Raw genomic sequence first — 25,940 nt, forward strand, 5'->3', positions numbered from 1 at the left:
AGACTACATCAAACAACAACATTGTTAATTCTGTTCATCAGCACAATAGTATTCCCATGCACACAGCCATACAGAGTGGGTTTACTGAGATGAAGGAACTTGAATGGTCTGCAGAACTCTGACCATAATCCAATTGAACACGTATTCAGTGTTCTCTTATGTATTAATTATTATTATTAATAAGGGGAAATGATACACAGTTCTTTGTCACTGTTTGCTGCTCCTACTGCAGCTGTGGATTCCTAGAGACAGCACAAAGCCTGGAAAATCAGCCATCACTGATTATCAAATAACAAAAAACAAAATCAGGATGTTTTAAAAAGTGTTTTTTTTTCTTTTTTTTTTGTAACTCTATTTTTTCCTGTATAATTGTACAACAGTTCAAAATGACAGTTTGCATAATAATCTAAGTCTATTAACAGCCATTCAAAAAATTGAACTACTTTTCCAAAAATTGCCTTCTGGAACGTAAAAAGAAAAAAGGGAGGGGCATAAACCAAAACAAAAATGAGAAGTATTAACCCTTCCTCTGCAAAAGGAGCAAAACAAAAGCATGAGTTACAGGCTCCCGCCAGCAGCAGAGAGGGTGAGGATGTTAAACAGAAGAGGAAGGGATCAAGAGGTGTTCTGAAATGGGATACCGTCTTATGGCAGTTAATGTGGCAGAGTGTTAGTACAAGAATGGGAAATGCTTGGCCTTTTAGGTGATGCAAACTTAGCACCAAGCTCAAAGCCTCCACCAGCTGATAGGCTGCTAATTTGATATCCCTGGGTTAGTGGCTGCGATGGGAGGGAAGGAGGGGGTGGGAAAAACGAAAAGAAGGGGACAGAAACAAACGGACCATGTTTCGTAAGAGCGAGCAGGGTTGTAAGAAAGGTGTATTCTCTTCACATTCCTCTGAGCGTCTGTATCTTGCAGCATTAGTCCTCCATCACAACCAACATGCTCATGTTGCCAAAGCGGCGAAGAAAAAAAAAGAAAAAAAAAAGAAAAAGCGCCTTTTAGGTGTCGTGGAAATCTTTTAGCAGTGTTCTCCGGCGTTGCTCGGCTATATGCATCTGATTCTCCAAGTCCTGAGAAAAAGAGACAAAAAAAAGTTCTGTTCTCCAGTAGTAAAGAGAAAGTAGGCCTTATTCCCTTTATGTCCCTTTAATTAAACAGCAAAGGATTAACTGCATGGCTGCTTAACCCTTCAATCCCATAATTTCTGTAGCTCCTGATTGATCAAGGCCCATGGCAGATCCATTGAGATTTTTGCCTGTGATAACTCTATGCTACCGGGTGACAAATGCCAGGCAAATATGATCCCCTTGACTAAAATTCATATGGCCCCATGTAAAACATATTACACAATGGGATCTGGCAATCACAAGAATGTGCTCAATTGCCACGAGTAATGTGTTTTACATGTGTCGATACTGATGTTAGTCAAGCGGAAGGTATTTCTGGGACATTTATTCACAATGAATAACTCCTCAAAGAGGCAGTTCACCTTTAAATTACGTTACCATTTTTTTACCAATTGTGTTAAGTTGGTTTAAAAAAGACCCATGTCCATCAATTCCAAACAGAGAGCTGCTAAACAAAAAGCTAAATAATAAAAAAGAAAATAAGACCAATTGTCTGGAAATATCCCATTATAATAAAAGCTAATAACTACAAATAAGGCACATATAAGTCTCCACTTAATCAAGCCCCCCCCCATAGTTCATTATATGGTACAGAAACAGGAAAATGATGGTATATCAGTCATACAGTTATAGTTCCAAGAATATCGTGGACAGCATATACATATTCTTCCCACTCTTGCTATAACTGTGCTTTCACGTGTGTATAAGGGAACAAACTGCTATTTTCTACAAATGTTACCCTAACCTTCAGCTGGAGGCCCCTCAAAGTCCCTCTTGCCCAAGTTTGGGACCCACTGCCCTACTGCTGAGAGACACTGGACAAATATTGGCTTTTTATCGTTTATAGCAGCTGGTCAACTCCAGAATGTGGGCAATATCTTTCTGTTTTTTGTTTACAAATTATAGCCAAATATTTCCTATAGCTGCCATTCAGCCTTTAAAATAGGGAATCACTTTCAGATGTATGTTAATTGACTGGGGCTAAAAAACTCCTTGCTTTTTCACTATAGCCCCTGAGTTAAAGGGAAGTGCACCGTGGTCTTATTACTCAGTCACATGTTTACTGGGGGACTTGATTTAAAATGCACTACAAAATGCTAATAGTGTAGGAAGAAAAACCATTCACATGTTTGTTGGCTGGGGCTTAAAAGATCCCTGCTTTCCCATAGAGCTCCTGAGTTAAGGGTAAGTGCACATTGGTCTTACTACTAAATGACATTGATTGCTGGGGGACTTGATTTTAAAAGCACTACAAACTTATAATGCTCATAAATAATGTAGGACTCGCGTACAATGAGGGGCCTTGATGTGGCACGTGAGATTACATATTTTGGCCAAAGTGTGGTACTAACACCTAATTTTTTTAAAAAAAAAACTTTAAATTATTTATAAAGGCAAACCTTGCGCTCGCAATTTTTCTCTTTTTTGTCTACACTGAACAATGTGCCTGGTGTGACCCCCCGCTCACTCCCACAGTCAAAAACTCCATGATCAGTAAAGCAGCCTGTGATCACTGTGATTTCCTATTTTAAAGAACACATATCTTAGAAACAAAAGCTCAGAGATTCTGAACACAATGTTAAATAGCAAAGTTACCAGGGTCTCCGTTTTCTTCATACATACTGACTGGTATGTGACTAAATACTGCTTTTGTGGCTTCATGTCAAAGCACTTACCCCTCTATCATAGCTATCGGCTCGTTCCACCTTCCAAGAAAGGTTTTCTATTTCAGCCTCCAGCTGCGCCTGCTGATACTCAAACTGTAAGAGAGAGCACATTGCTTTACTAAACACCTGCTGAGAAAACAGTGAATTTGGGGGGGGGGGGGCATTACCAAAAGAACTGAACTTGACAATAAAATATAAAACAGCTCCAGGCTTCAATCAGGCAGTATTCTTTCAATAAGCAAAGATGAACAACTAAACATTTGCCATTACGGCAGCCCATCTGGTCAGGATTAAAGGTATGGTGAGATCACACACAATTCCATTCGTTTATAATCCCATGTCGCTAATTCCCATTTTATTAACAGTAAACACAGTCACAAGAAAAACATTTCTCAGTAAGCACAAAAAACAAATCTAAATCCTTTTGTTCCTAAAGCTATGGATATTCATGTTATGTTTCTGGATTTTACAATAGACCCTCTATTACGGTTAGGTCCTAAGAACCCAAAATTAATTTAACTTTTGCTTGAATTTACTGTATATGTTCTACTGTAATTGTCATTGTAGTTGCAACAAACATAATTTCCACGGCATTATTCTTAAAGGGATACTGTCATGGGAATTTTTTTTTTTTCAAAATGAATCAGTTAATGGTGCTGCTCCAGCAGAATTCTGCACTGAAATACATTTCTCAAAAGAGCAAACAGATTTTTTTTATATTCAATTTTGAAATCTGACATGGGGCTAGACATATAGTCAATTTCCCAGCTGCCCCAAGTCATGTGACTTGTGCTCTGATAAACTTCGATCACTCTTTACTGTGATATCTCAGTGATATCACTCCCTCCCTTTCCCCCCCCCAGCAGCCAAACAAAAGAACAATGGGAAGGTAACCAGATAACACAAGATAACAGCTGCCTGGTAGATCTAACACCAACGCTCAATAGTAAAAACCCATGTCCCACTGAGACACATTCTGTTACATTGAGAAGGAAAAACAGCAGCCTGCCAGAAAGCATTTCTCTCCTAAAGTGCAGGCACAAGTCACATGACCAGGGGCAGCTGGGAAATTGACAATATGTCTAGCCCCATGTCAGATTTCAAAATTGAATATAAAAAAATCTGTTTGCTCTTTTGAGAAATGGATTCCAGTGCAGAATTCTGCTGGAGCAGAACTATTAACTGATTCATTTTGTAATTTTTTTTTTTCCCATGACAGTATCCCTTTAACATAAGCAATAGATTATGTAATGCAGCTATCGTACAGAACATTCCTTCTCTGTATATAATCCTCAAAGGCAACACTGGCGTATGATCCCTAGTGACTGCATAGCCAGTGCATAGCTATCAACAGAGAAAGCCCTGGGGGGAGTTAAGAAATGAGTATGAAACCCAAATATTAACACTGTTTATATATATATATATATATATATATATATATATATATATATATATATATATATATATATATATATCTTCTTGATTGCTTAACATGTCTTGACATGAACGAGAGGAAAAAGGAGGTTCATATTTACTCACTAGCTTCTTCCTTGGACCAGATTCCATGTAGTAAGCATAGGGATATGTGTACTGCAGAGTGTACCGACACTGGTTTCACATGCGGGGAAAAAAAACATACGCAGGATCAGCTGTGTAGACAATTACTCATTTGTTTTTTGTACCCCTGACCCCATAAGTCTGAGCAGGTGGAACATTTGTAACTGCATAGGTGAAGCAGCAGGTCTAGAATAGTTATTTAAAAATAAAAGTCCCAAACCAAATGTAATCTCCAGTTCAGCAGCACAAAGGTTCTCTCCAACCTCCAAAAGTAATTAAAAAATTCCAAAGTATAATCGACTTCCAGAAACTGGGTCTTAAGCTAGTGTGGGTACCCGCCTACTGTCTAGGAAAACTGTATTCTTTACGTACTAATTTAATCGCACCTTAATTTGATAGTGTTTTAAGTGTATATGAGAATAACTTCACCTGCACTAATTTTAGGTTGGGTTAATACACTGATAGTGTGTGAATGCCTTCACTTTGAGGTGTAATCTTATTCAAGAATGCTACACTATATATTTTTCTTCATTTTTCCTTACTTCTGAAGTGAGATCAGCAGCAAGTCTAAAAACCCATAGTAATAAACAAACAGCAGATCACAAGGGACTTAGTACATTGCCATTGATTTGAGGAATGATCGTACACAAAAGCATAGAGGATTATGCCACAGATATTATATAACCCCTTTTGCATTGTGGCCAAAGGCCCAATTCTGTTTTCCCCTACAGTAACACCTTTTCTAAATGCATTTATTATAAAAACAATTACAAAACGAAAGTGGCCTCATGACAAGACCAACAAATAAAATGGTTTAAAGTTGAACTACTTGCTGAAAAAACCTGTTTAATTACATAAAATAATTTCCCTTAAGCCAAGCGATGGAGAGAAGACTAAATATCACCTTATCATATATATTTCCCAAACAGATGAGGCCTACTGACCTTTGCTAGCAGCTTTGCAGCATTCTGGAGATACTGCCAGTCAATCCAAGTACCGAGATTGTTCATGACTCTCTCCTGAATCTTCTCTTGGATCTGCTGGTACGTCTGTGCCTCTAGCTGCAGGCTTTTATTGTGATTCTCCCACTGGCCAAGCGACAAAGCACAGAACAGAAGTGAGAAGAAAAGACAGCATACCCAATAGCAAAAATAATACTGGAAAAAAACATTGTCCATTGTTCAGAGTAAACAATGGCCAAGAAATGTGCCAGTGCTCAAGGAATGGCAAGCTCTGGGCAATCAGATTATGATACAGAAATGCATATAGAACAGACAAGAATCAAATGTCCTTGTTATGGCTACATCTCACATATATAGCCAGCATTACGTAAGTGTGTTAAAATAGAAAATTCTTAGTGACACTATATATATTAGGCTTTTTCTAAAACTGACCCTTTCAAAGTAGAACAAGTATTTCTTCAGGGCCTCTCTGGCCTGTGCCTGCTGGCTCTGATTGACAATATCTGGGTTCTCTTTGTACCGACTGCATTCATAATACTCGCTGCCATGGGTTTTCCAGTCCCCCAGACACATCCAGCAGAAGTCTGTGTGTACAAACAAATAAGAGTTGTGAGAGCTGATCACCAAGGTTGCATGTCTAGTGTTTCCTTCTAATAGAAATATCTACTTTTATCCTACATCAACCCCTCCATAAGAACATTTAACTACAGAGAATGTAAACTTAAAGGAACTGTAATTCTAGCCACACTAATAATAGATCTACCCTGCATAAAGTTTATTAATAGCAATGCTTTATTAAAAAACTACTGTTAGAAAACACTGCTTCTTGTCTACTGGAAAAGGGCAATATGGCGACTCACTCTGCAGCTCTGCACAATACATGTTCAACTGTCATTTGGGCACTTATAAATATGCCACGTGTTCTGTTAAGTCTTAAGAATTTGTATTGTCCTTGCCTTCCCTTTTTTAAGCTTAAATCGCTTTAATACAGAACGGATTATATATGAAGTGATCTTACCATGCTTGCATTTTGAACATTGCTGTAAAGAGAAAAATACTGAATTATTGCTCACGATTATTGGGTAACATTTTGGCTTTATCTTCAGCTGCAAAACGCAAATGATTATTGCTCAAGCTAAAACTTCCACTGGAGCTCCTAAAATGTATTACAGCTGAAGATCGTTTAATGGCATGTTTACCAGGGAAGTATCTGTAAAGCTGGCCATAGACGCAAAGATAAAGTCGTACGAATCTTCATTTCATACGATTTTCGGACTGTGAGTGGATTGTCCTGGTATTTCGTGCCATGTCCATCTGTTGTTCAGTCGATGGGACAGGTTAAAAGATTTCAGTCGGCTAGCAATAATTTCTCTTCATGTATGGCCTAACTTACGATATCAGCGGGAGACTGTCAGTACGATTTGTTGGACATAACTTTCGTACGATTGCTGTCAGTGACAGAACATTGCCTGATTTGTTCTTTTACTACTGTATTTGATCTGAATTGTTAGTGGTAGGTCGGAAGATTGCACCACATGATCGTTCGTCCAATATTAAGGCTATAATACACAAAAGCTTTGAATATCTTGTAAATTATATCCTTATAAACAGCAGCTAGTGATGTCATCAGTTATAAACGGTGAGAAGTGATGTCATTTTTGTCAAATGACTCACTAAAACTTGTGTATTATAATAAAGTACCCCTTGTAGGAAAATATGAGGATATTAGAAGTAACCTCGGTGACTTATATACTTGTATTATACTTTTATTCACTATATATCTGCATGTCTATGGCCAGCTTTAGTCTGCGTTCAGTACTTGCCCAGGTTTCTGGGCACTATCTTTACTTACAGTACTAACAGCTCACTAAAGGGTCTGAGTGGATTTATTTAAAGGAGAACTAAAGCTTAATAAAGAATCAAGCTGCACTAAGTTTTAGGGAGTTCTGTACCAGCCCAAATTCACCCCCTTTAGCAACTTTGCCTTTAAAAATGCCCACAGTAGCTGCCATCTTCTTCTCTGCAGATTTACAAAACATGTTCTGGGCTGCGGTCACATACGTGACCAGCTAAAAATATAAAGCATAAATGCAATATAGAATTCACAATATATTCAATTCAGAGTCACATTACATGGCAACAGTTCAGAGCACATGGCAACAGTTCAGAGCACATGGACACTCAAAATAAGGAGTAATAAGTAGGGATACAAGTAGGATTCTGCCTTTTTTAGCAGGATTCAGATTCAGCCGAATCCTTTTGCCCGGGCCGAACCAAATGTGCGGCTTTTTGTAACAAAACATGGAAGTACAAAATGTTTTCCCCTTCCCACCCCTAATTTGCATATGCAAATTAGGACTCGGTTAGGTATTTGGTGCATCCCTAGTAAGTTCATAAATTGCGGAGCTCCTGTGGAGAACTTTGAAAGCCTGGATCAATACTTTTATAGGGCTGCTGAATCTCTGGGCACATTTTGTTCAATATATAAAATACATTTCTGGCAATATTTGTAATGTAATTCTCCTTCAAAGTGACCCCAACTTAGAATTAACTTAGAGCATGATGTGGTCACCATTTTTAATAAAACAACTTGCAATTGGTTTATCCAGTTATATCAATTCTTGGATTATGTGCTTTTCTGTGTTTTTGTTCAAATATCACTTTTTTTTTTTTCCTCATGGGTAGTGGGAAACTTTCTACTGCAGCCCCCCTCCATTAATATGGCTCCAAATAACAACTCATCTGTTTGGGAAATATATATGATAAGGTGATATTTAGTCTTAGATACTCACCATGTGATTGCATCCTCCATTCTTTTCAATACAAATATTGCACTTGGGACACTAGGAAGAGTAGAGGAGTTTCATTGAGAATCAGTGGATGAAGACACTGTATTTTATAGATTTATTATCTAGACTAAATTATACAAGGTATCCCCAACGTGAAGTGAGTTGAATAACCTGGCTAACATTTTAGGTAAGACGCTGCACGAGGACAAGGCATTCTGATCTTCCACAGTTCTCCCTAACCAAACTGAATGCGCTTTAATTTAAAATGCTTAGGTATTTTAAAAGTTCTATGGTTTGTTCGTCCTGCCTCTAACCGAACTCATGTCTCTACACTACTATAGCTAAATTATACAAAGACCTCTCCAAGCAATAGTATCAAATGTGCTAAAGTTGTGCCACATGAAGCACAAGGCTGGCAAAAATACCCAATACTGCATTACATTAAAGGAACAGTATCACCAAAAATGAAAGCGTTTTAATGGAGAAACAAACCCGTAACATAAAAAAACCCTACCCTTTGTAGACCCCCCTCCCTCCCTCCTCCTCCCCCCCCTAGCCTAGGTGGTACCCGGGGCAAATGCCCCTAACTTTTTACTTACCCCTCGGTGCAGATTCAGTCCCCCGCAGTTCGCGGCAGCCATCTTCTTTTCTTCATTAAACTTCGGAAGCAGACCTTTGTTTTCAACGCATGCACAGTTGGGAGTAATTTTCCGGTCCCGAACAACTGGGCATTTTTACGAAATTTCATGACTTTCGGCGCGTGTGCAGTTGTTCAGGACCAGAAAATTACTCCAACTGCGCATTCGCCAAAAACCGAGGGATAAGTCAAAAGTTAGGGGCATTTGCCCCGAATACCACCTAGGCTGGGAGGGGGGTCTATACAAAGGGTAGGGGTTTTTTATGTTACGGGTGTGTTTCTCCTGTAAAGTAATTAAAATATAATGTACTGTTGCCCTGCACTGATAAAACAAATCTGTTTGTTTCAGAATCTCTACTATAGTTCATATAAACAAGCTGCAATATAGCAATGGAAGTAACTGAAATATGGCTAAATGGCACAGGTTAGCAGAGAACAGATAAGCTCTGTAGAATATAATGGTGTTCTACAGAGTTTATTCGCTATATAACCTGGGTCTTTTCTCCTTTCCCGAAAGAATTATTTATATACTACAGGTATGGGACCTGTTATCTAGAATGCTTGGGACCTGGGGTTTTCTGGATAACGGACCTTTCCATAATTTGGATCTTCATACCTTAAGTATACTAGAATATCATGTAAACATTAAATAAGCCCAAAGCCCAGGCTGGTTTTGCTTCCAATAAGGATTACTTATGTCTTAGTTGGGCTCGAGTACAAGCTTCTGTCTAATTACAGAGAAAAAGAAAATCATTTTTAAACATTTGCATTATTTGGATAAAATGGAGTCTATGGGAGACGGCCTTTCTGTAATTTGGAGCTTTCTGAATAACGGGTTTCCAGATAACTGATCCCATACCTGTACTTTATAACTATAGTAGTGTTTCTGTATCAAACATGCCAGTTTTGCAAGTGCAGGGCAACAATACAATATATTTTAATTACTTTAAATCACACTATTTATGTGCACAGACACATTTTGACAACAGTATTCTTTTATTAAAGCTAAAACTGCTGACTCTTTTATACACCATTCTTTCTGCTATTCTTTCTGACTATCCCTACCTCTGAAACAATATTTTCCTACCCCCTTCTCATTTTTAGAGCGCTTTTCAGACCTTTACTTCAAATATCTGTCAAGTATTTTAGACCTCTTATCTGCTCTTCTCCACCCACTTTAATCCACATTGGAAGGTCCTTACATCTTTAGTGTGAGCACTGATGTAATTGGCAGTTTCAGAGTCATCTGCACACTTTATCAGCCATTTCCGGATGGTGGCGCAATCTGTGGGAGCGTGGTACATCTGACGACACCTAAAGCTGAGAAGAAAACATAGAAAAGGATTAGAACCCAGACATCTGAGTGTTACAGTGCATATGGTGTAAATACAGGACTGAGTGGTTAGAAGCATTACCTTGAGAAATAAGACATAAAAAATAAGACCTGCTCTACATTACTACAGACTATTGGGTAACTTGTGCCCAATTTTGTGTGGCAGACAATTATGCGGTTCCTCTCTTGTGGTGGGGAAAAAAAAGATGTAAAATGGCATAAAGAATACATTTGGTAAATAACATTGTTCATCAGGCCAGACTGGGAGTAAAAAGCAGCCAGGCAAAAAAATCAAAGCAGCCCACACATAAATGCGTGCTGGTGTTTTACTTATACACACGCATATTTTATATGTATATATAGATTTCCATATCATTTACAGTAGGGGGTACATTAACCCTTATAATATCTGAGTGATGCTCAGAATTCCCTGAATAACTCAGCCTGCAGCCTTGTGACTTTATATGGTCACAGAACCCCTCACTGACTTCTAATATCCTTTTTTACAGTCGGGGGTACATTATCCCTTATAATACATGAGTGATACTCAGAGTTCCCTGTATAACTCAGCCTGCAGCCTTGTGCCTTTATATGGTCACAGAACAACCCCTCAGTGACTTCTAATATCCTTATCATTTACAGTAGGGGGTACATTATCTCTTATAATACATGAGTGATACTCCGAGTTCCCTGTATAACTCAGCCTGCAGCCTTGTGACTTTATATGGTCACAGAACAACCCCTCAGTGACTTCTAATATCCTTATCATTTACAGTAGGGGGTACATTATCCCTTATAATACATGAGTGATACTCAGAGTTCCCTGTATAACTCAGCCTGCAGCCTTGTGCCTTTATTTGATACACTGTAATGTGATTTCTAATTAATGTAATTTAGTGCAAGTTCTCAGCCTTCTAAAGGGCACTCAAAATAATAAAAACAGCAGTACTTATGTACTAACTACTTACTACAGCTAAAGGATCAGGAACACAAACATTTTATGTAAAAAATGCCTTCTACCCACCTCCACTAACTCATCTGGTCTTGATAGGGTTAACAATTTATTTTTTACACCTAAATAATGACACAAATTCCCTCTTCTGGTTGTACTGCTTGGTCTGAAAAAAGGCGATAGGGCGACAAGCGCTTGAACCAGCAGTTACGTGCTCACTAATGTCTCCTGATAACCAGCTATTTCTCTGCGTGCAGTAAAGGAGTGACTTTGGAAGATTTATGTCTGACCTTGCTGCTGCCCTTACTGCTGGTATCTCTTAGAAAAAATAAATCACGGCTGAGCAAATAAAAACTACCGGCACACTCCCCAAACCCAAACTGGCAGAAATGCTAAGGAGGGAGAACAGTGCAGGCGCCGTGAAGCCAGAGAAACTAACTTCAGCAGTAAAGGCAGCAGCCAGGTCAGCCATAAATCTTCCAGTCAAGTGCAGCGTGCACCTCATCTAGTTAGGCAGCAGGTGGCCCACTTGAAAGCAGGGTAGACCTGCCCCTCTGGCATTTGCCCAAGCAGACAGATTACCAGTCCGGGCACGTTGTTCATACATATCATCTTACTTTTGGGTATGGCTTGATGCTTATTGAGAGCAAACAAGAAACGGATCCGCACACACGCTATGATCAGCAGTTGGGGGGACACCCCTCTTTATTATATCACCTCGTGATCTTTCTCATTCTCAATTTTCTCTTTCCTTTGTTCTTACCCCTTTTCTTGTTTTACCTTTATAGATGAGGCACATGGAGAATAAACAGAGTATCAATACATAATAGAACATTATTTATACAGTGAGTAATTGATCCTGTAATATTTAGTAAGCACATATGCACTTTCCACGTTTTACTATGTGTATGGAGAATTGTTTAAATATTTATCACTGTTTTTAAAAAAAAAAAAAAAAAAATGTAAAAATTTTTTTTCCCTTATATATATAAAAAATCTCTTATGAAAAAATCTTTTTAACCTGATTGTATAAAGTAAAACTGGATAAATTAAGTATATATTTGCACAGTAATGTAACTGGCTATATTGAAAGTTTCACAGTTGTTTGTTAATTGATTAATTAACCCACCCTGGGAAGGGGAGGGGTTTCACCAATATAGGGACTGTTCACATTTGTATTCTTATCCTGATGAAGGGAGGTTTATCCCCCCGAAACGTTGATCACGAGGTGATATAATAAAGAGGGGTGTCCCCCCCAACTGCTGATCATAGCGTGTGTGCGGATCCGTTTCTTGTTTGCTGTTGCTAAGGGACCTGGCCGGGGTCAACGGAGAAACCAGCACCACCAACGCAGCGAGAGGAAAGGCGAGTGTGCGGTAGGAACATATATTAATGCTTATTGAGGCCGCCCTACAGCAGATGCCAACAAAGTATCCTCACACGTGAACACTGGGGGTGCAATAATGATTCTCCAGTCTTAAACTCAGGCCACAGGATAAAGGTTGGGTGGACTGGACAATGAACAGCAATGCAAAAAAAAAAAAAAAAAAGAAATGGGGCAGCCTATCCTGTTGACTCTAGTGGGAAACTATTCCATCTTTTTATTTTTATAATGGGAATATTTAGAGGTCAATGCCCAGTGGTGTAACTAGATATCACAGGGCCCCACAGCAAATTATTTTTCAGGCCAACAAAATGTCTAGAGATCGACTTGATTTACCAATAGTTATTGAAATTGTATACGTGTTAGAGCCCCTATACCTCCTGAGCCCCCGTAAAGCTGCAGGGTCTGCTTCCTCTGTAGTGACGTCCCTGTCAGTGCCCAGTCTTGTTTATCTTGTCTAAACTGCAGTTGTTTCACAGTTGTCGCAACCTTATCATCCCCATAGCCCTCCTACAATGTTATAATCCACTTACAAAGAAGCTAAAGTGCTCTCTAGTAAAACAAAAAGTAAAATAAGGCATGCTTATTGTACGTAACTATTTAGCTTGGCATATTGGCATAAAAGGCAGCTAGTGGATAAGAGTACGGTATTTAAAACATAAGCAGAGTCTGAGCTGAGTGGCTGGGTGGGCTGCAAGGTTATTACAAGCCTCTAAAAAAAAAAAAAAAAAAGTAAGCAAGGTAACAAATAAAATGTAAAATAAAAGGTAAAAATGTGGCAGTTTCGGTCCGTGTCTGCACAGTCCAGCCGAGCACTTTCCACGCACGCAGTCAAGAAGGGTCAAGGCAAATGCCAAGACTTTAATAGAGGCACTGTAGCTCTCAGCACAAGCCAAGGCATATAAATAGAACTGGCAGGCCTCTGCTTTTAATTTAAGATGTTTTCTACAGAAGCGACTACTTCACAGCATGATGCATGGAATCCACGAGCCAACGGCAAATTGAGATATCTCTGGCAGTTAATACAGATAATATATTTATACCTAATAAAGGGTCATAAAAGGGGGCACGATGATAAACCCTAATCGATTTGATTTTCAAATGCAAATGTTTGTTGCACATCTGCTTCTACATTTATGTACAGTCAGTAGATGGAGATGTAATATATTCTATACACTCCAGTCTGGCAGTTGTAAGTACTTCCACTTTGTGCCACTTACTACCTATATTAGTAAATCAGCCTCTGTTTTTGTAACCAATTAAATACTGCAGATGGTATTTATGATTTGGGCAGTAGGATTAGCATGCCAAAAACATGCCATCGTTTTTAAATTATGCTGACTCTTTCCAGCTTTAAAATGGGGGGGGGGTCTCTGACCCCCAACACTATTCCTATAATTTTATTATTAAAGTTATATTTTATTACTTTCTCATTTTTTCTTCAGGTGAAGTTTATTAAAGCATACAGAATAAACAAACAGCGCAATTGTATAATAACAATCTTTATATAAAGCACACAGTACTCGCATTTGGGTTTCTGGTTTTAAAACCACAGCAAAAAAAGAAACAACCGTGCAAGGTCGGTAGGTTTGTTTTACATTTATTGTGGCCTAATCCTTTGGTGTATAATTCAGGGATACCTTGATCTTGACCACATTCCTCCCTTAGGGCCTATGTGTGTGGACACTATACTGGGGGGCAAGGAGTTGATCCTAAGTGAGGGACACTTTTTCTTTGGCACACATCTCTGTAACGGCCTCTATCCAGTTGGATAGTAATGGAACAGCGCTTTCATTATTAGAGCTACTATGGGTTTTTGTACAACTTGGCATGCTCCTATGTTAAAGGGGAACTATCACGAAAATTTAATATAAGCATCAGCATATTGAAATAAGAAGTTATCTAAATATAATCAATTAAAAATTCTGTACCGTTATCTTCCTTATACATCTGTTTCTCTCTTCTTGCAGGAGTTGGGGGTCAGATAATCATTGACAGTTTGATCCAATATATCTTATAGGGGGATTATTTTGCCTAGAAGATGTATTAGAGCTCACTCTATTAAAATCCCCAGACATCATGTCTCTCTACATGCAGAATTTGTGCAAAAGGCAGTTATTTTGTTACATTTTGTTTGTACTGGAATCAGTTATTTGAGTGAGCTCTAATTCATCTGCTAGGAAAGGAAGCCCCCTATAAGATATATTGGATCTGTCAATGAATATCTGACACCCAACTGCTGAATGCTGGCTTCTTTCTTGAACAGGACCACAGTGTGTGCAATTAGGTGCCCGGATCTTCCGAACACGGCAGGTACATTGGTGTAAGAGTAGGGAACATTTTACTGAGCTTTAGTATAACATGCCCTGTACACTAAACAGAGTTGTATTAGCCTATGTGTATAGTTGAGTGAACTGAGGGAGGGACTATCTAGTGCCTCCTTCCATTGGTCATGTCTGACCTCATCCTCCCAGAGATCCCTTGTTTGTACAGGGTTAGTCAAACAATATGCTTTCAATATCTCCTTATAAGTACGGGAAAGGAGACCTTTTGTTTAGGGAGCTTTAATGATGTCAAGTATTGGAGAGGAGGCAACACATTTTATTACTTTATAGTCAGGCTTATTATATATATATATATATATATATATATATATATATATATATATATATATATATATATATATATATATATATATATATATATATATATATATATATATATATATATATCTATATATCTATATAGCTATATCTATATAGCTATATCTATATATCTATATATATCTAACGTGGTATGGTGGCTTGTCAATTTTATGATCATAACTTTATAACAAAATAATCCGTTTTGGGTACATATGCCTTAGCATTTATTTTACTTATATATATACTTTAAAGCCTTTAGAGTGCTCCCACAACCCCCCTGTTTTGATATTCTATATATATATCTATATATATATCTATCTATCTATTTATCAAAAGGAAGACCAGCAACACCAGGATTTCTTAAGAAAAAAGCAAATGTATTAAAAAGTGCATTTGCAGCCAACATACATTTGCTTTTTTCATAAGAAATCCTGGTGTTGCTGGTCTTTGAGTATATTTTGAACCCTTATCGTGCACCTGGGGCTGGAATGGAAGCGGAGTGCCTGCCAAAATAACAAAATATATTTATATAAGGGGTTTTGTATTTGAAAATGGTAACAAGAAATGTTTCTCAGGTCCACATCTGTAGCACCTTCAATTCTTTAGGAAGCAACATGGCAGCAAAAAACATGGAGAGAAAAATCAAGGTAGGGAACACTCATCAGGCTCTTGCGGCATCTATTTCCACATTTTACATGGTGTATTCCAGCCTCGTCACTGCCTTAATGAAACAGGTAACAGGTCTATTGTGTGATCGAAGTTTGGCACCTGTACGGGAAAACACGTCTGGGAATTTAGCAAAATCTGGGAATGGTACGAATACCTCAGAGACCTAATCCCCTGCTTCTCTTCTGCGCAGCATTATGATTAAGTACAGGGCTCCTAAAGCCCCCTCTTGGACATAGCACAGATCACTAGAAGAAACATTCCTCGTGTTCCTGACAAACTTAACGGAGAGGAAACTTTCCCGAACACAAAGCAAATGGTTTTCAGGCAATAACAATGAAATGGTGGCTTTGCAAGTAGATGAGCTGATGACAACATTCACTGCTAAGCTTTCCACCATGATCTTTCAAGCTGTGCCTCTTCTACTCATTTACCATCTTTTACTTAAATAGCACCAACATTTTCTGCAATGCTTTACCGGGATTTTGCACCATTCACATTAGTCCCTGCCCCAGCTGAGCTTACAATCTAATCAGCAGTAGAGTGCATGCCTTGTTTTCAGACTAATCACTGAAAACTGAACAAGACTTCTGGTTTTTAGTTGGTCCTACCACCTTGTGAAAAAATGAAGTAATCAGATTCTTCTCTCAATTTAACATATTTTATAATGAAATCCCCATTATCTGTAAGCCTGGGATATACTGGTAAGGCTCACGTCAATGTGAGGTACATTTATCAAAGGTCCAGCAACATAACTAGAGTGGGGCGGGCCCTGGCGCGGGACACGCAGCCGCCCCCACACCCCCTGTTCCCCCGGTAGTTACGCCATTGCAAAGTTCCAATTTTGAATACATGTAAGTATTTTTAAACCCCCTAAATTCTAATATACTTGAAATTCGACTGGGGGTTATTTAAGAAAAAAAATCTAAAACTTGGTCGAATTTTAATGACTTGAAAACTCGAATCCAATTTGAATTTGACCGAACTCGATTTGATTTTTTTGTCCGGAAAAAAAAAAACTTGAATGTCAGGAAGGCTACAAACATCTCCAAATTGGTCACTGGACCTCTCCCATTGACTTATACATAATTTTGGCAGGTTTTAGGTGGCGAATAGTCAAATTCGAATTCTTAAAGGGCCAGGGTATGTAAAAAAAAAAACAAAAAAACTCAACTTGAGTATGAATAATTTGAATAATTCCCTAGTTTTTTTGTTGAAAACTCTCTTTTTCAATTCGACCCTTAATAAATCTGCCCCATAGTGTTTCAGCTGGCAAAGAAAAGTCTGCCTTATGCCTTGATATGTCCAGTCCATTCCTCTGAGACTTAGGACTTCTTTATATTTTAAAATGGTGGGGGACTTCCTTATGTAATGTGAAAATAGGAGCTCCAGTATCTGAGGAAGGTAAGAACAAACGCACAAGAGGCATCTCCTAATGTAGATCCATTACAAAACAAATTTTATTTCAGAAAGTTTGCATTCTTACCTTTCGGTATTACTTAACAAGGTTACTTACCAGAAGACCTCGCTGCATCTGTTGCATTGTACTCGCCGAGCCTTCGGCTCCTGAACCTGTATGACCATTGGGCAATCTGCCCCTGGGCAGAGCTGTAACTGGTAGTGGCTCTGGGTAAACGATAACATGTAAACACGTCAATGTGTTATTTAACTACCAACAGAAGGACTATAACATATATACATACACAGATATATATATATAGATATATATATATATATATATATATATATACACACACTGTATATCTGCTCACATAAATACAATCTCTCAAGTCCTGGTGTTGCTGGTCTTCTTGATTATATATATATATATATATATATATATATATATATATATATATATATATATATATATATATATATATATATATATATATATATATATATATATATATATGTTGAGGATTAGAAGCACAGGGATTTAGCACATCTCTAGGAAAGTACAATACAATCAATTAAATATTCTGCATTGTTTCTGAAATAATCAAGTTTATGGTCACTACCCCTCTCTCAGCATCTGTTTCTGTCTCCATGCAGCAGTTGGGTGTCAGATGAATGCTCCAACATATCTTATAGGGGGCTCCCTTTCCTAGCAGATGTATTAGAGCTCACTCAAATAACGGATACCAGTACAAACAAAACCTAACAAAATAACTGCCTTTTGCAGAAATCCTGCATGTAGAGAGACAGGATTTCTGGTGCCCTACTATAAGATATATTGGATCTAACTGTAAATGACACCGAACACCTGCATGAAGAGAGAATGAAGAGAAACAGATGCTGAGAGAGGGATAGTGAAGATAAACTTGATTATTTCAGAAACAGTACAGAATTTTCAATTGATTATATTTAGAAAACTTCTTATTTCAGTATGATGAAGCTTATAATAAATTTTCATTTTCGCAATAGTTCCCCTTTAAACAAAAGGCGGGTCACAATATAAAACTTTGTTACCAAAGAAATAAACATGCAACATTCAAATTCTTTGGAATTCTATTTCGAGTATTGAGCAAACATAGATAACTCATACACTTCCAGTCCAGTGAAGTCTAATGAAGCAATAATACAAAGAACACAGCCTTAGTCCTATGTAGGGATCTGCAGGTTTTTAATTCTCTGACTATACCCTATGAATGTTTTCAGAGACACAAAAAGTACATTAGAGCTCCATTATTCAATCTCTGTCAGTAAAGAAGGAGTATGCTGCAAGCACTACCTAACCTGTACACATAAATGGTAAGTAAAGGTTGCCATACACGGGCCACTAAAAGCGGCCGACAGACTGAGTCAGCAGCTTATTGGCCTGTGTATGGGGCCCCCCCGACGGGCTTCCCCGATCGAGTTTCGGCCAGATCTCGATCGGATGGGATAAAACATCCCGTCAAATCGCTGGCCGAATCTGTTCATTGATGAGGTCCCGCGATCCGCCCGCCCGTTCCCAATCGTTAGGATCCGATCATTGGGCCCTAGGGACCACGATCGGATCAGCCCAATATTGCCTACCTCAAGGTGGGCATATCGGAGAGAGATCCGCTCGTTTGGCGACATCACCAAACGAGCGGATCTCTCCGTGTATGGCCACCTTAAGTTAGAGGGTGGGATAGGGAACGTCTACATCCCACTTACCATTTGCCCATTTATATGGAGTGTCGGCAAGTGCTACAAATGCTGCATATACAGGAGGTCTGCAATGTTTGCACTTTATATTCATTATAACCTTTTAAGTTGCTGGCAAAGGCAATTGTAATTGAAATCTAGTCTCTGCATTGCTGGTTCTGACTAAAAGCCTGTGAAGAAGTAAGCAAGGCACTGTAGAGACTGGAGAGTTGTTTCAGGGTGCAGGGAATAGACAGACAGACCAACACCACTTTCAATAACAATTACATTTATAAATAACTATATACTATTGAAATCTATTTTTACCTGGCAATTGTTTTTATTTTTGGGGTTACATTCCCTATAGCAGTATGTAGTCTATAATTTACACACTATCATTCTGTTGCATAGAATACACTTCAAATCCATCAACTGACACTGAAAGTTGTCTTTAAATAGAAACGACAACAATCAATTATAATGGCACTGAGAAGCCTGAGGACCCTAAAGTATTAATAGGACACATACACAGTACTTTATGTTGACTGGACGAGCAGTGACATATCAACATACCTCTACATAATCCCTGAAGAGATAACGTCTGTATTTGTCCTTTAATTCTTCGATGGTTAACAACGGAAACACAAAATCCTCTGGTGTTCGGAGCAAGCATTCCTGTGCCATGCAGGAAATCCCTAAATGAGGGAGAGAGAAATAAGTACATATAAATAGGAATTTTATTATACAACATGGCAATAGGGGTAGTGACAATAAGGCCTGAATTATTGAAGAGTGAAAGAAGATGGGCCCACAACTTTAAAGTAGCCTTACAGAGCACTTGTTTTTAGATGGGGTCAGTGACCCCCATTCGAAAGCTGGAATCAGAAGGCAGCACATAATTAAAATCCTATAAATATAAAAAATAAACATTGAAGACCAATTGAAAAAGTTGGCCATTCTAGAATTGGTCTTTCTAGAACATAATTAAAGGTGAACCACCCCTTTAGGCATGGTCACAAACCATTAGGGATATACCGAATCCAGAATTCGGTTCGGGATTCGGCATTGTCAGCAGGATTCCAATTCGGCCGAATCCTTCTGCCCGGCCAAACTGAATCCAAAATTGCATATGTAAATTAGGGGAGGGCAGGGAAACCACGTGACTTTTTGTCACAAAACAAGGAAATAAAAGATGTTTTCCCCTTCCCACCCTACTCTGCATATGCAAATTAGGATTCGGATTCAGTTCGGTATTCGGCTGAATCTTTCGCAAAGGATTTGGGGGTCAGCCGAATCCGAAATAGTGGATTCGGTGCATCCCTACAAACCATACATTTAATCTATAATTTGGGCAATATAAAGAGGTGCGTGACGTTTTAATACATTATTCACTTTAACCAGCAGAAATTCTCCTCCCTAACTGCACCATCCACACTCCCAAAGATGGCTCCCCCCCGTTTCCTATTTTCATGATCGGAAAAGGCACAGCAGAACACAGATCTTAAACAACCAACGTCCTGCCCTTGTTGTACAGATATGGAATCCGTTATCCAGAAAGTTCCAAAGTACAGGAATATCATCTCCCATACACATCAAATTATTCACATTTTTAAAATTGTATACCTTTTTCTCTATTATAATAATAATAATAATAATAATAATAATAATAATAAAACAGTATATTGAACTTGATCCCAACCAAGATATCATTAATCCTTGTTGGAAGCAAAACAATCCTATTGGGTTTTTAATGTTTAAACAATTTTTAAGAGACTTAAGGTAGGGAGATCCAATTTACAAGAAGACTCCTTATCTGGAAAACTACAGGTCATGAGAATTCTGAAAAATAGGTCCCATACCTGTATTTATACCACTGATGGATAAAAAAAAAATTAGCGATGTACCGAATCCACTATTTTGGAATACCCAAGTAATTTGTGAAAGGTTCGGCCGAATACTGAATCCTAATTTGCATATGCACAATGGGGGGCGGGAAAGGAGAAAGTGGAAAAAAAAAATTAAATTCCTCGTTTTGTGACATAAAGTCACGTAATTTACCTTCCTTGCATATGCAAATTAGGATTTGGTTTTGTTTCGGCCACGCACAAGGATTCGGTGCATCCCTAAAGCCAAGTAAGAAGTGTTACAGGGGGAACATTTTCAAGGGTCAGACTGGAGCATACAATACTCATTTACAACAGTGTCTATAAAAGACTGTACTAATCTTAGACTGACAGGGTTTCTGCAACATGTAGTTGAGATCACTTGAGTGTCTCATTTAACCGGATGCCAACCCCAATGAGGTTGATCAAGATGAGATGATTACTCAGTATCAGCTTTGCTGAAGGATATCATGGAAACAGCCTTACCTACACCAGCCCCGTCTTTCACTAGAACTGTGCAGTACTGCTCCCAACAGCTGCGACAAAACTGGTGCTGACAGGCAAGTGACAGTAGATTCTCCTTGCGTACAAACTGCATACAGACAGCGCAGTGATGGGAGGAATGTGCCATGACCTACAAAATAACAACAGCGTACAAATTAGAGTGCAATAAATCATGTGGCCAGGAAAACAAGTGGGTAGAGTCCTTCCTCTTAAAGGGGTTGTTAACCTTTGAGATAACTTTTAGAATGATGTAGAGAGTGATATTCTGAGACAATTTGCAATTGTTTTTCATTTTTGATTATTGAAGATTTTTGAGTTATTTAGCTTTTTATTCAGTAGCTCTTCAATTTGCATCTTAAGCAATTTGGTAACTAGGGTCCAAATTACCCTAGCAACCATGCATTGATTTGAATAAGAGACTGGAATATGAATAGGAGAGGCCTGACTAGAAGGATCAGTAATAAAAAGTAACAATAACAACACATTTGTAGCCTTACAGAGCATTTGTTTTTTTAGAAGGGTACAGCGACGCCAATTTTAAAGCTGCAAAGAGTCAGAAGAAAAAAGCAAATAACTATAACAAATAAATAATGCAAACCAATTGAAATGTTGCTTAGAATTGGCAGTTCTATAACATAATAAAAGTTACCTTAAAGGTGAACCACCCCTTTAAAGGAATTGTTCAGTATAAAAATAAAAACTGGGTAAATAGATAGGCTGTGCAAAATAAAAAATGTTTCTAATATAGTTAGCCAAAAATGTAATGTATAAAGGCTTGACTGACTGGACATGTAACATAATAGTCAGAACACTACTTCCTGCTTTTCAGCTCTCTTGGTTTCCACTGATTGGTTCCCAGGCAGTAATCAATCAGTGACTTGAGGGGGGGGGCACATGGGTCATAACTGTTGCTTTTGAATCTGAGCTGAATGCTGAGGATCAATTGCAACCTCACTGAACAATTATGTCCCAGGTGGCCCTCCTTATAGTCACTGACTAACTCAGAGTTAGACAGCTGAAAAGCAGGAAGTAGTGTTCTGGCTATTATGTTAAGAGATAATGGCAAAACTCGCACACCCAGGCCTTAAAAGCTCCGCCAGGTGCTCAGTTGCTTGGAAGGATCGGCACCCTCCTCAATCAATAGAAAAAGAAAGCAATGGCACTCACAGCATATTCAAGCAGGATAAACCTTGCGTATGTTTATTTGCACACGATGCAACGTTTCGGGGTGGTCCCCTTTGTCAAGCATGCTTGACAAAGGGGACCACCCCGAAACGTTGCATCGTGTGCAAATAAACATACGCAAGGTTTATCCTGCTTGAATATGCTGTGAGTGCCATTGCTTTCTTTTTCTGGCTATTATGTTACACATTCAATCACTCCAGCCTTTATACATTGCATTTTTGGCTAACTAACTATATCAGAAACACTTTTTATTTTGCACAGCCCATCTATTTACCAAGGTTTTTAATTTTTACACTGAACTGTTCCTTTAAAACACTTTACATTTTTAATAATCCCTTTATTTAATCTAGGTGCCTGGAGAATAAAGTAAAGAAAGCATGCTAAATGCAGAGGTCTAATGTAAAGCAAAGAAAGGAGGAATCGGCACACAGGAACAAATTGCAATGTGGGGTGAACCCCTAAGTGTTTATTGTGTCATAAGATGCACAACGTTTGTGCCCCCGAAACGTTGTGCATCTTATGACACAATAAACACTTAGGGGTTCACCCCACATTGCAATTTGTTCCTGTGTGCCGATTCCTCCTTTCTTTGCTTTACATTGGAAATCGAGGGAGTGCCGTCTCCCCAGAGGATTGTGCACCAGGCAATCGAGTAAGGAAGGCCAGCGTGTGCGCTCACACTGTTTTCTACGAAATGCAGATGTCTGCCTTGGGAGGCTTATCTATTTGTGATGACTAAAGAAGAACCAAAATCAGGGTTTACAAACATGAAGGCAGTTGGCGCCATTCATGTTAAATATTACAATTTAAAAACACAATTTTATTTTCTGTATTTTTGACACACTGCCTGCAACAAATTTAATCTGCAGAACAGGAGGGGAAAGAAGTTTAATAGGTTCAAGCATTTGGGTACTGCTGCTTTAACCAAAGAGAATGTAGTACTTAGTACCACTTTAAAAGTCATAGGCTCTTTAGAAATCTATCTGCATTCCTGAATGATGTAAAGTTTCTGTCATTCCCAGATCTGCCCAACCCTAATATAAATGGCCAATTTTAGCTGCCTGTTGCTTACTTTGTGCTAGAACGAACACACCCAGTAATATGTACTGGTTAAATCCCAACAAACAAAGACGCACTTCAAACACAGTCAGCAAAATCGATGTAATAACCGCAGGACACTTACATGTTTAGATGATAAAGGCTGAACTCTTGCTTCTACCAACAACTGCGCAGAATTCAGTTTATGTCTGGGGGAAAAAATAGAGTTATATTTTATTATTCATCACAATCATAAACTTGCAGACAAGTAGAGTTCTGCTGATTTCTAATCACTTGGACCTGCACCCCACTCTGTTCACCCATTACATGAGCTCTTGTAAAATATAGGGATATTATAAGTTACCGAGGAGTTTCATGACCATATAAAAACATGAGGCCGAAGGCCGAGTGTTTTTATATAGGTCATGGAACTCCGAGGTAGGCTGAGCGGAGGCTGAGCTGCTGCAATGTGATTGTCTATGTGGTGTTGCCTGCTACAGGGTGCCAGGGGGACAAAGATATGAGGCGGGGATGCTTCCCAGGGGCTTTTTTGACGAGGACACTCTGAAATGGGTGGATCCCCATGGGACAGATGGTAACCTTACCGCAACTCCTCTGCGCGTACCTTAGTTTTGCCAGGGCTGGAGCAGGAGTTTAGGGTCAGCAAAGGCAGAGAGCGGGTCTGGGCCAGTGTAAATTTGAAGTCGGGCCGCAATTGGCCCGTGGGCCGTACTTTGGACATGCCTGCATTAGTCTATAAACAAGTGTGACTGTACTGTGGGCTCATGGGAACAGAGAATTAGGGCTAATCGCACAGACGGCACATTCCAGGTAGCTGAAAGGTGAATAATACATAGCCTAGAAACAGTTAATAGCTTTAATTGATCAAGTTAAGCGACTTACCTTTCTAAAATCTCTGAGACTTGCCAATGAAATTGAACTAATATGAGTTTAGCCACAGAGTGAGTTACCTGGAACAGGAAGAATGAGACGGTTAGTACAGAAAGCAATAGGCCCCCTCCCCACCATTACAATAGTTTCCCTCAGACCCCAAGATAGCAATTATCTGATGAAAAACATACCGGTTGGGGTGTTCTATAGTAGTGAACACCATGATGCAATCTTCTCAAGAATCCCTTGTGTACAATCACAAATGTAATTTTAATTTAATTTAAAACATGCATTTTGGTTTTCATGTTTTATTATTTGTGGTTTTTGAGTGATTTAGCTTTTTATTCAGCAGCTATCATGTTTGCAATTTGGTTGCTAGGGTCCAAATTACCCTAGCAACCATGCACTGATTTGAGTGTGAGGCTGAAATATGAATACAAGAGGACTGGTATAGAGATATCAATAATAAAAAGTAACAATAACTTTAAGGGGCATATTTATCAAGGGTCAAATTTCGAATTGAAAAAACTTCGAAATTCAAATAGACCAACCGAAATTAAGTCAAGGTTTTGTTTTGGTCGAATAGGTCCATTTTCGATCGAATAGGTCTGTATTCGGCCAAATTAGAATCGTACGAATCGGAGGAATAGCGTATTTGAGTTTGAGTTAAGTTTTTCCCAAAGAAAACTTTTCAAAGTCCACCAATTGACTCCAAATAGGGTCTAGGGGGTCTCCCATCGGCTAAAACGGCAATTCCGCAGGTTTTAGATGCCGAATAGTCGAAGTCGAATATTTAAAGACATGATAAATTTCGACATTCAACGTCGACCAGGGCAGCAACCTCATGGCTAAGCCATACTGATGGTTAAAAGAACAGTAACACCTAAAAATAAAAGCATTTTAAAGTAATTGAAATATAGTGTACTATTGCCCAGCTTTGGTTTGTTACGTGTTTGCTGAATACTTAAGCAACAGATTATATCATATTAAGTGACATATTAAATAATCTCACCAAACTGGAATATATACGTAAGTAAATATTGCCCATTTAATCTCTTGCCCATTTCGTGATGGTCTGTGTGCTGCCTCAGAGATCACCTGACCAGAAATACTACAACTCTAACTGTAACAAGTGTCGAAGCAAAAGACAGAACAGTGTTAATTGGCTCATGTGACCTAACATGTATGGTATGTTTGTGTGCACTGTGAATCCTACGATCCCAGGGGGTGGCCCTTATTTTTTAAAATGGCAATTTTCTATTTATGATTACCCAATGGCACATACTACTAGAAAAGTATATTATGATGAAAATGGTTTATTAACACGAAGCAGGGTTTTACATACGAGCTGTTTTATGCAATATCTTTTTATAGAGACCTACATTGTTTGGGGGGTATAGTTTTCCTTTAAGCTAAAAAAAGAGAAAAGGCACGTGAAATTTAGCAGATTATAGAAAAGCTCTGTAATAGAATACAATGGGACCTTTCAGAGAAGGATCCCTATGTAACCTGCTATGATATGTAACCTGTGCTTTGAATAGCTGCCCCCATGGCTACACAGCAGCTTGTTTATATAAACTATAGTAGTAGTAGTTTCTGAAG

At 38.6% G+C, this 25,940-nt stretch overlaps 1 protein-coding gene across 3 annotated transcripts in view; it reads right to left on the reverse strand.

Moving 5' to 3' along the window:
- Window positions 1–313: 313 nt before the first annotated feature.
- The window catches only part of arih2.L (ariadne RBR E3 ubiquitin protein ligase 2 L homeolog), a 44,481-nt gene continuing 18,854 nt past the window's right edge, over window positions 314–25,940 (reverse strand). For all 3 annotated transcript variants that reach the window (NM_001096776.1, XM_018256977.1, XM_018256978.2), the window contains 13 exon segments: window positions 314–1,074; window positions 2,808–2,891; window positions 4,338–4,406; window positions 5,300–5,443; window positions 5,750–5,901; window positions 6,336–6,357; window positions 8,110–8,160; window positions 9,946–10,063; window positions 17,240–17,349; window positions 19,411–19,532; window positions 21,207–21,354; window positions 23,593–23,656; window positions 24,351–24,418. In NM_001096776.1, coding sequence (NP_001090245.1) covers window positions 1,003–1,074; window positions 2,808–2,891; window positions 4,338–4,406; window positions 5,300–5,443; window positions 5,750–5,901; window positions 6,336–6,357; window positions 8,110–8,160; window positions 9,946–10,063; window positions 17,240–17,349; window positions 19,411–19,532; window positions 21,207–21,354; window positions 23,593–23,656; window positions 24,351–24,418 — 1,224 coding nt within the window. In that variant the 3' untranslated portion in view covers window positions 314–1,002.

This window comes from Xenopus laevis, chromosome 4L, assembly GCF_017654675.1.
Source record: "Xenopus laevis strain J_2021 chromosome 4L, Xenopus_laevis_v10.1, whole genome shotgun sequence".
NCBI lineage: Eukaryota > Metazoa > Chordata > Amphibia > Anura > Pipidae > Xenopus > Xenopus laevis.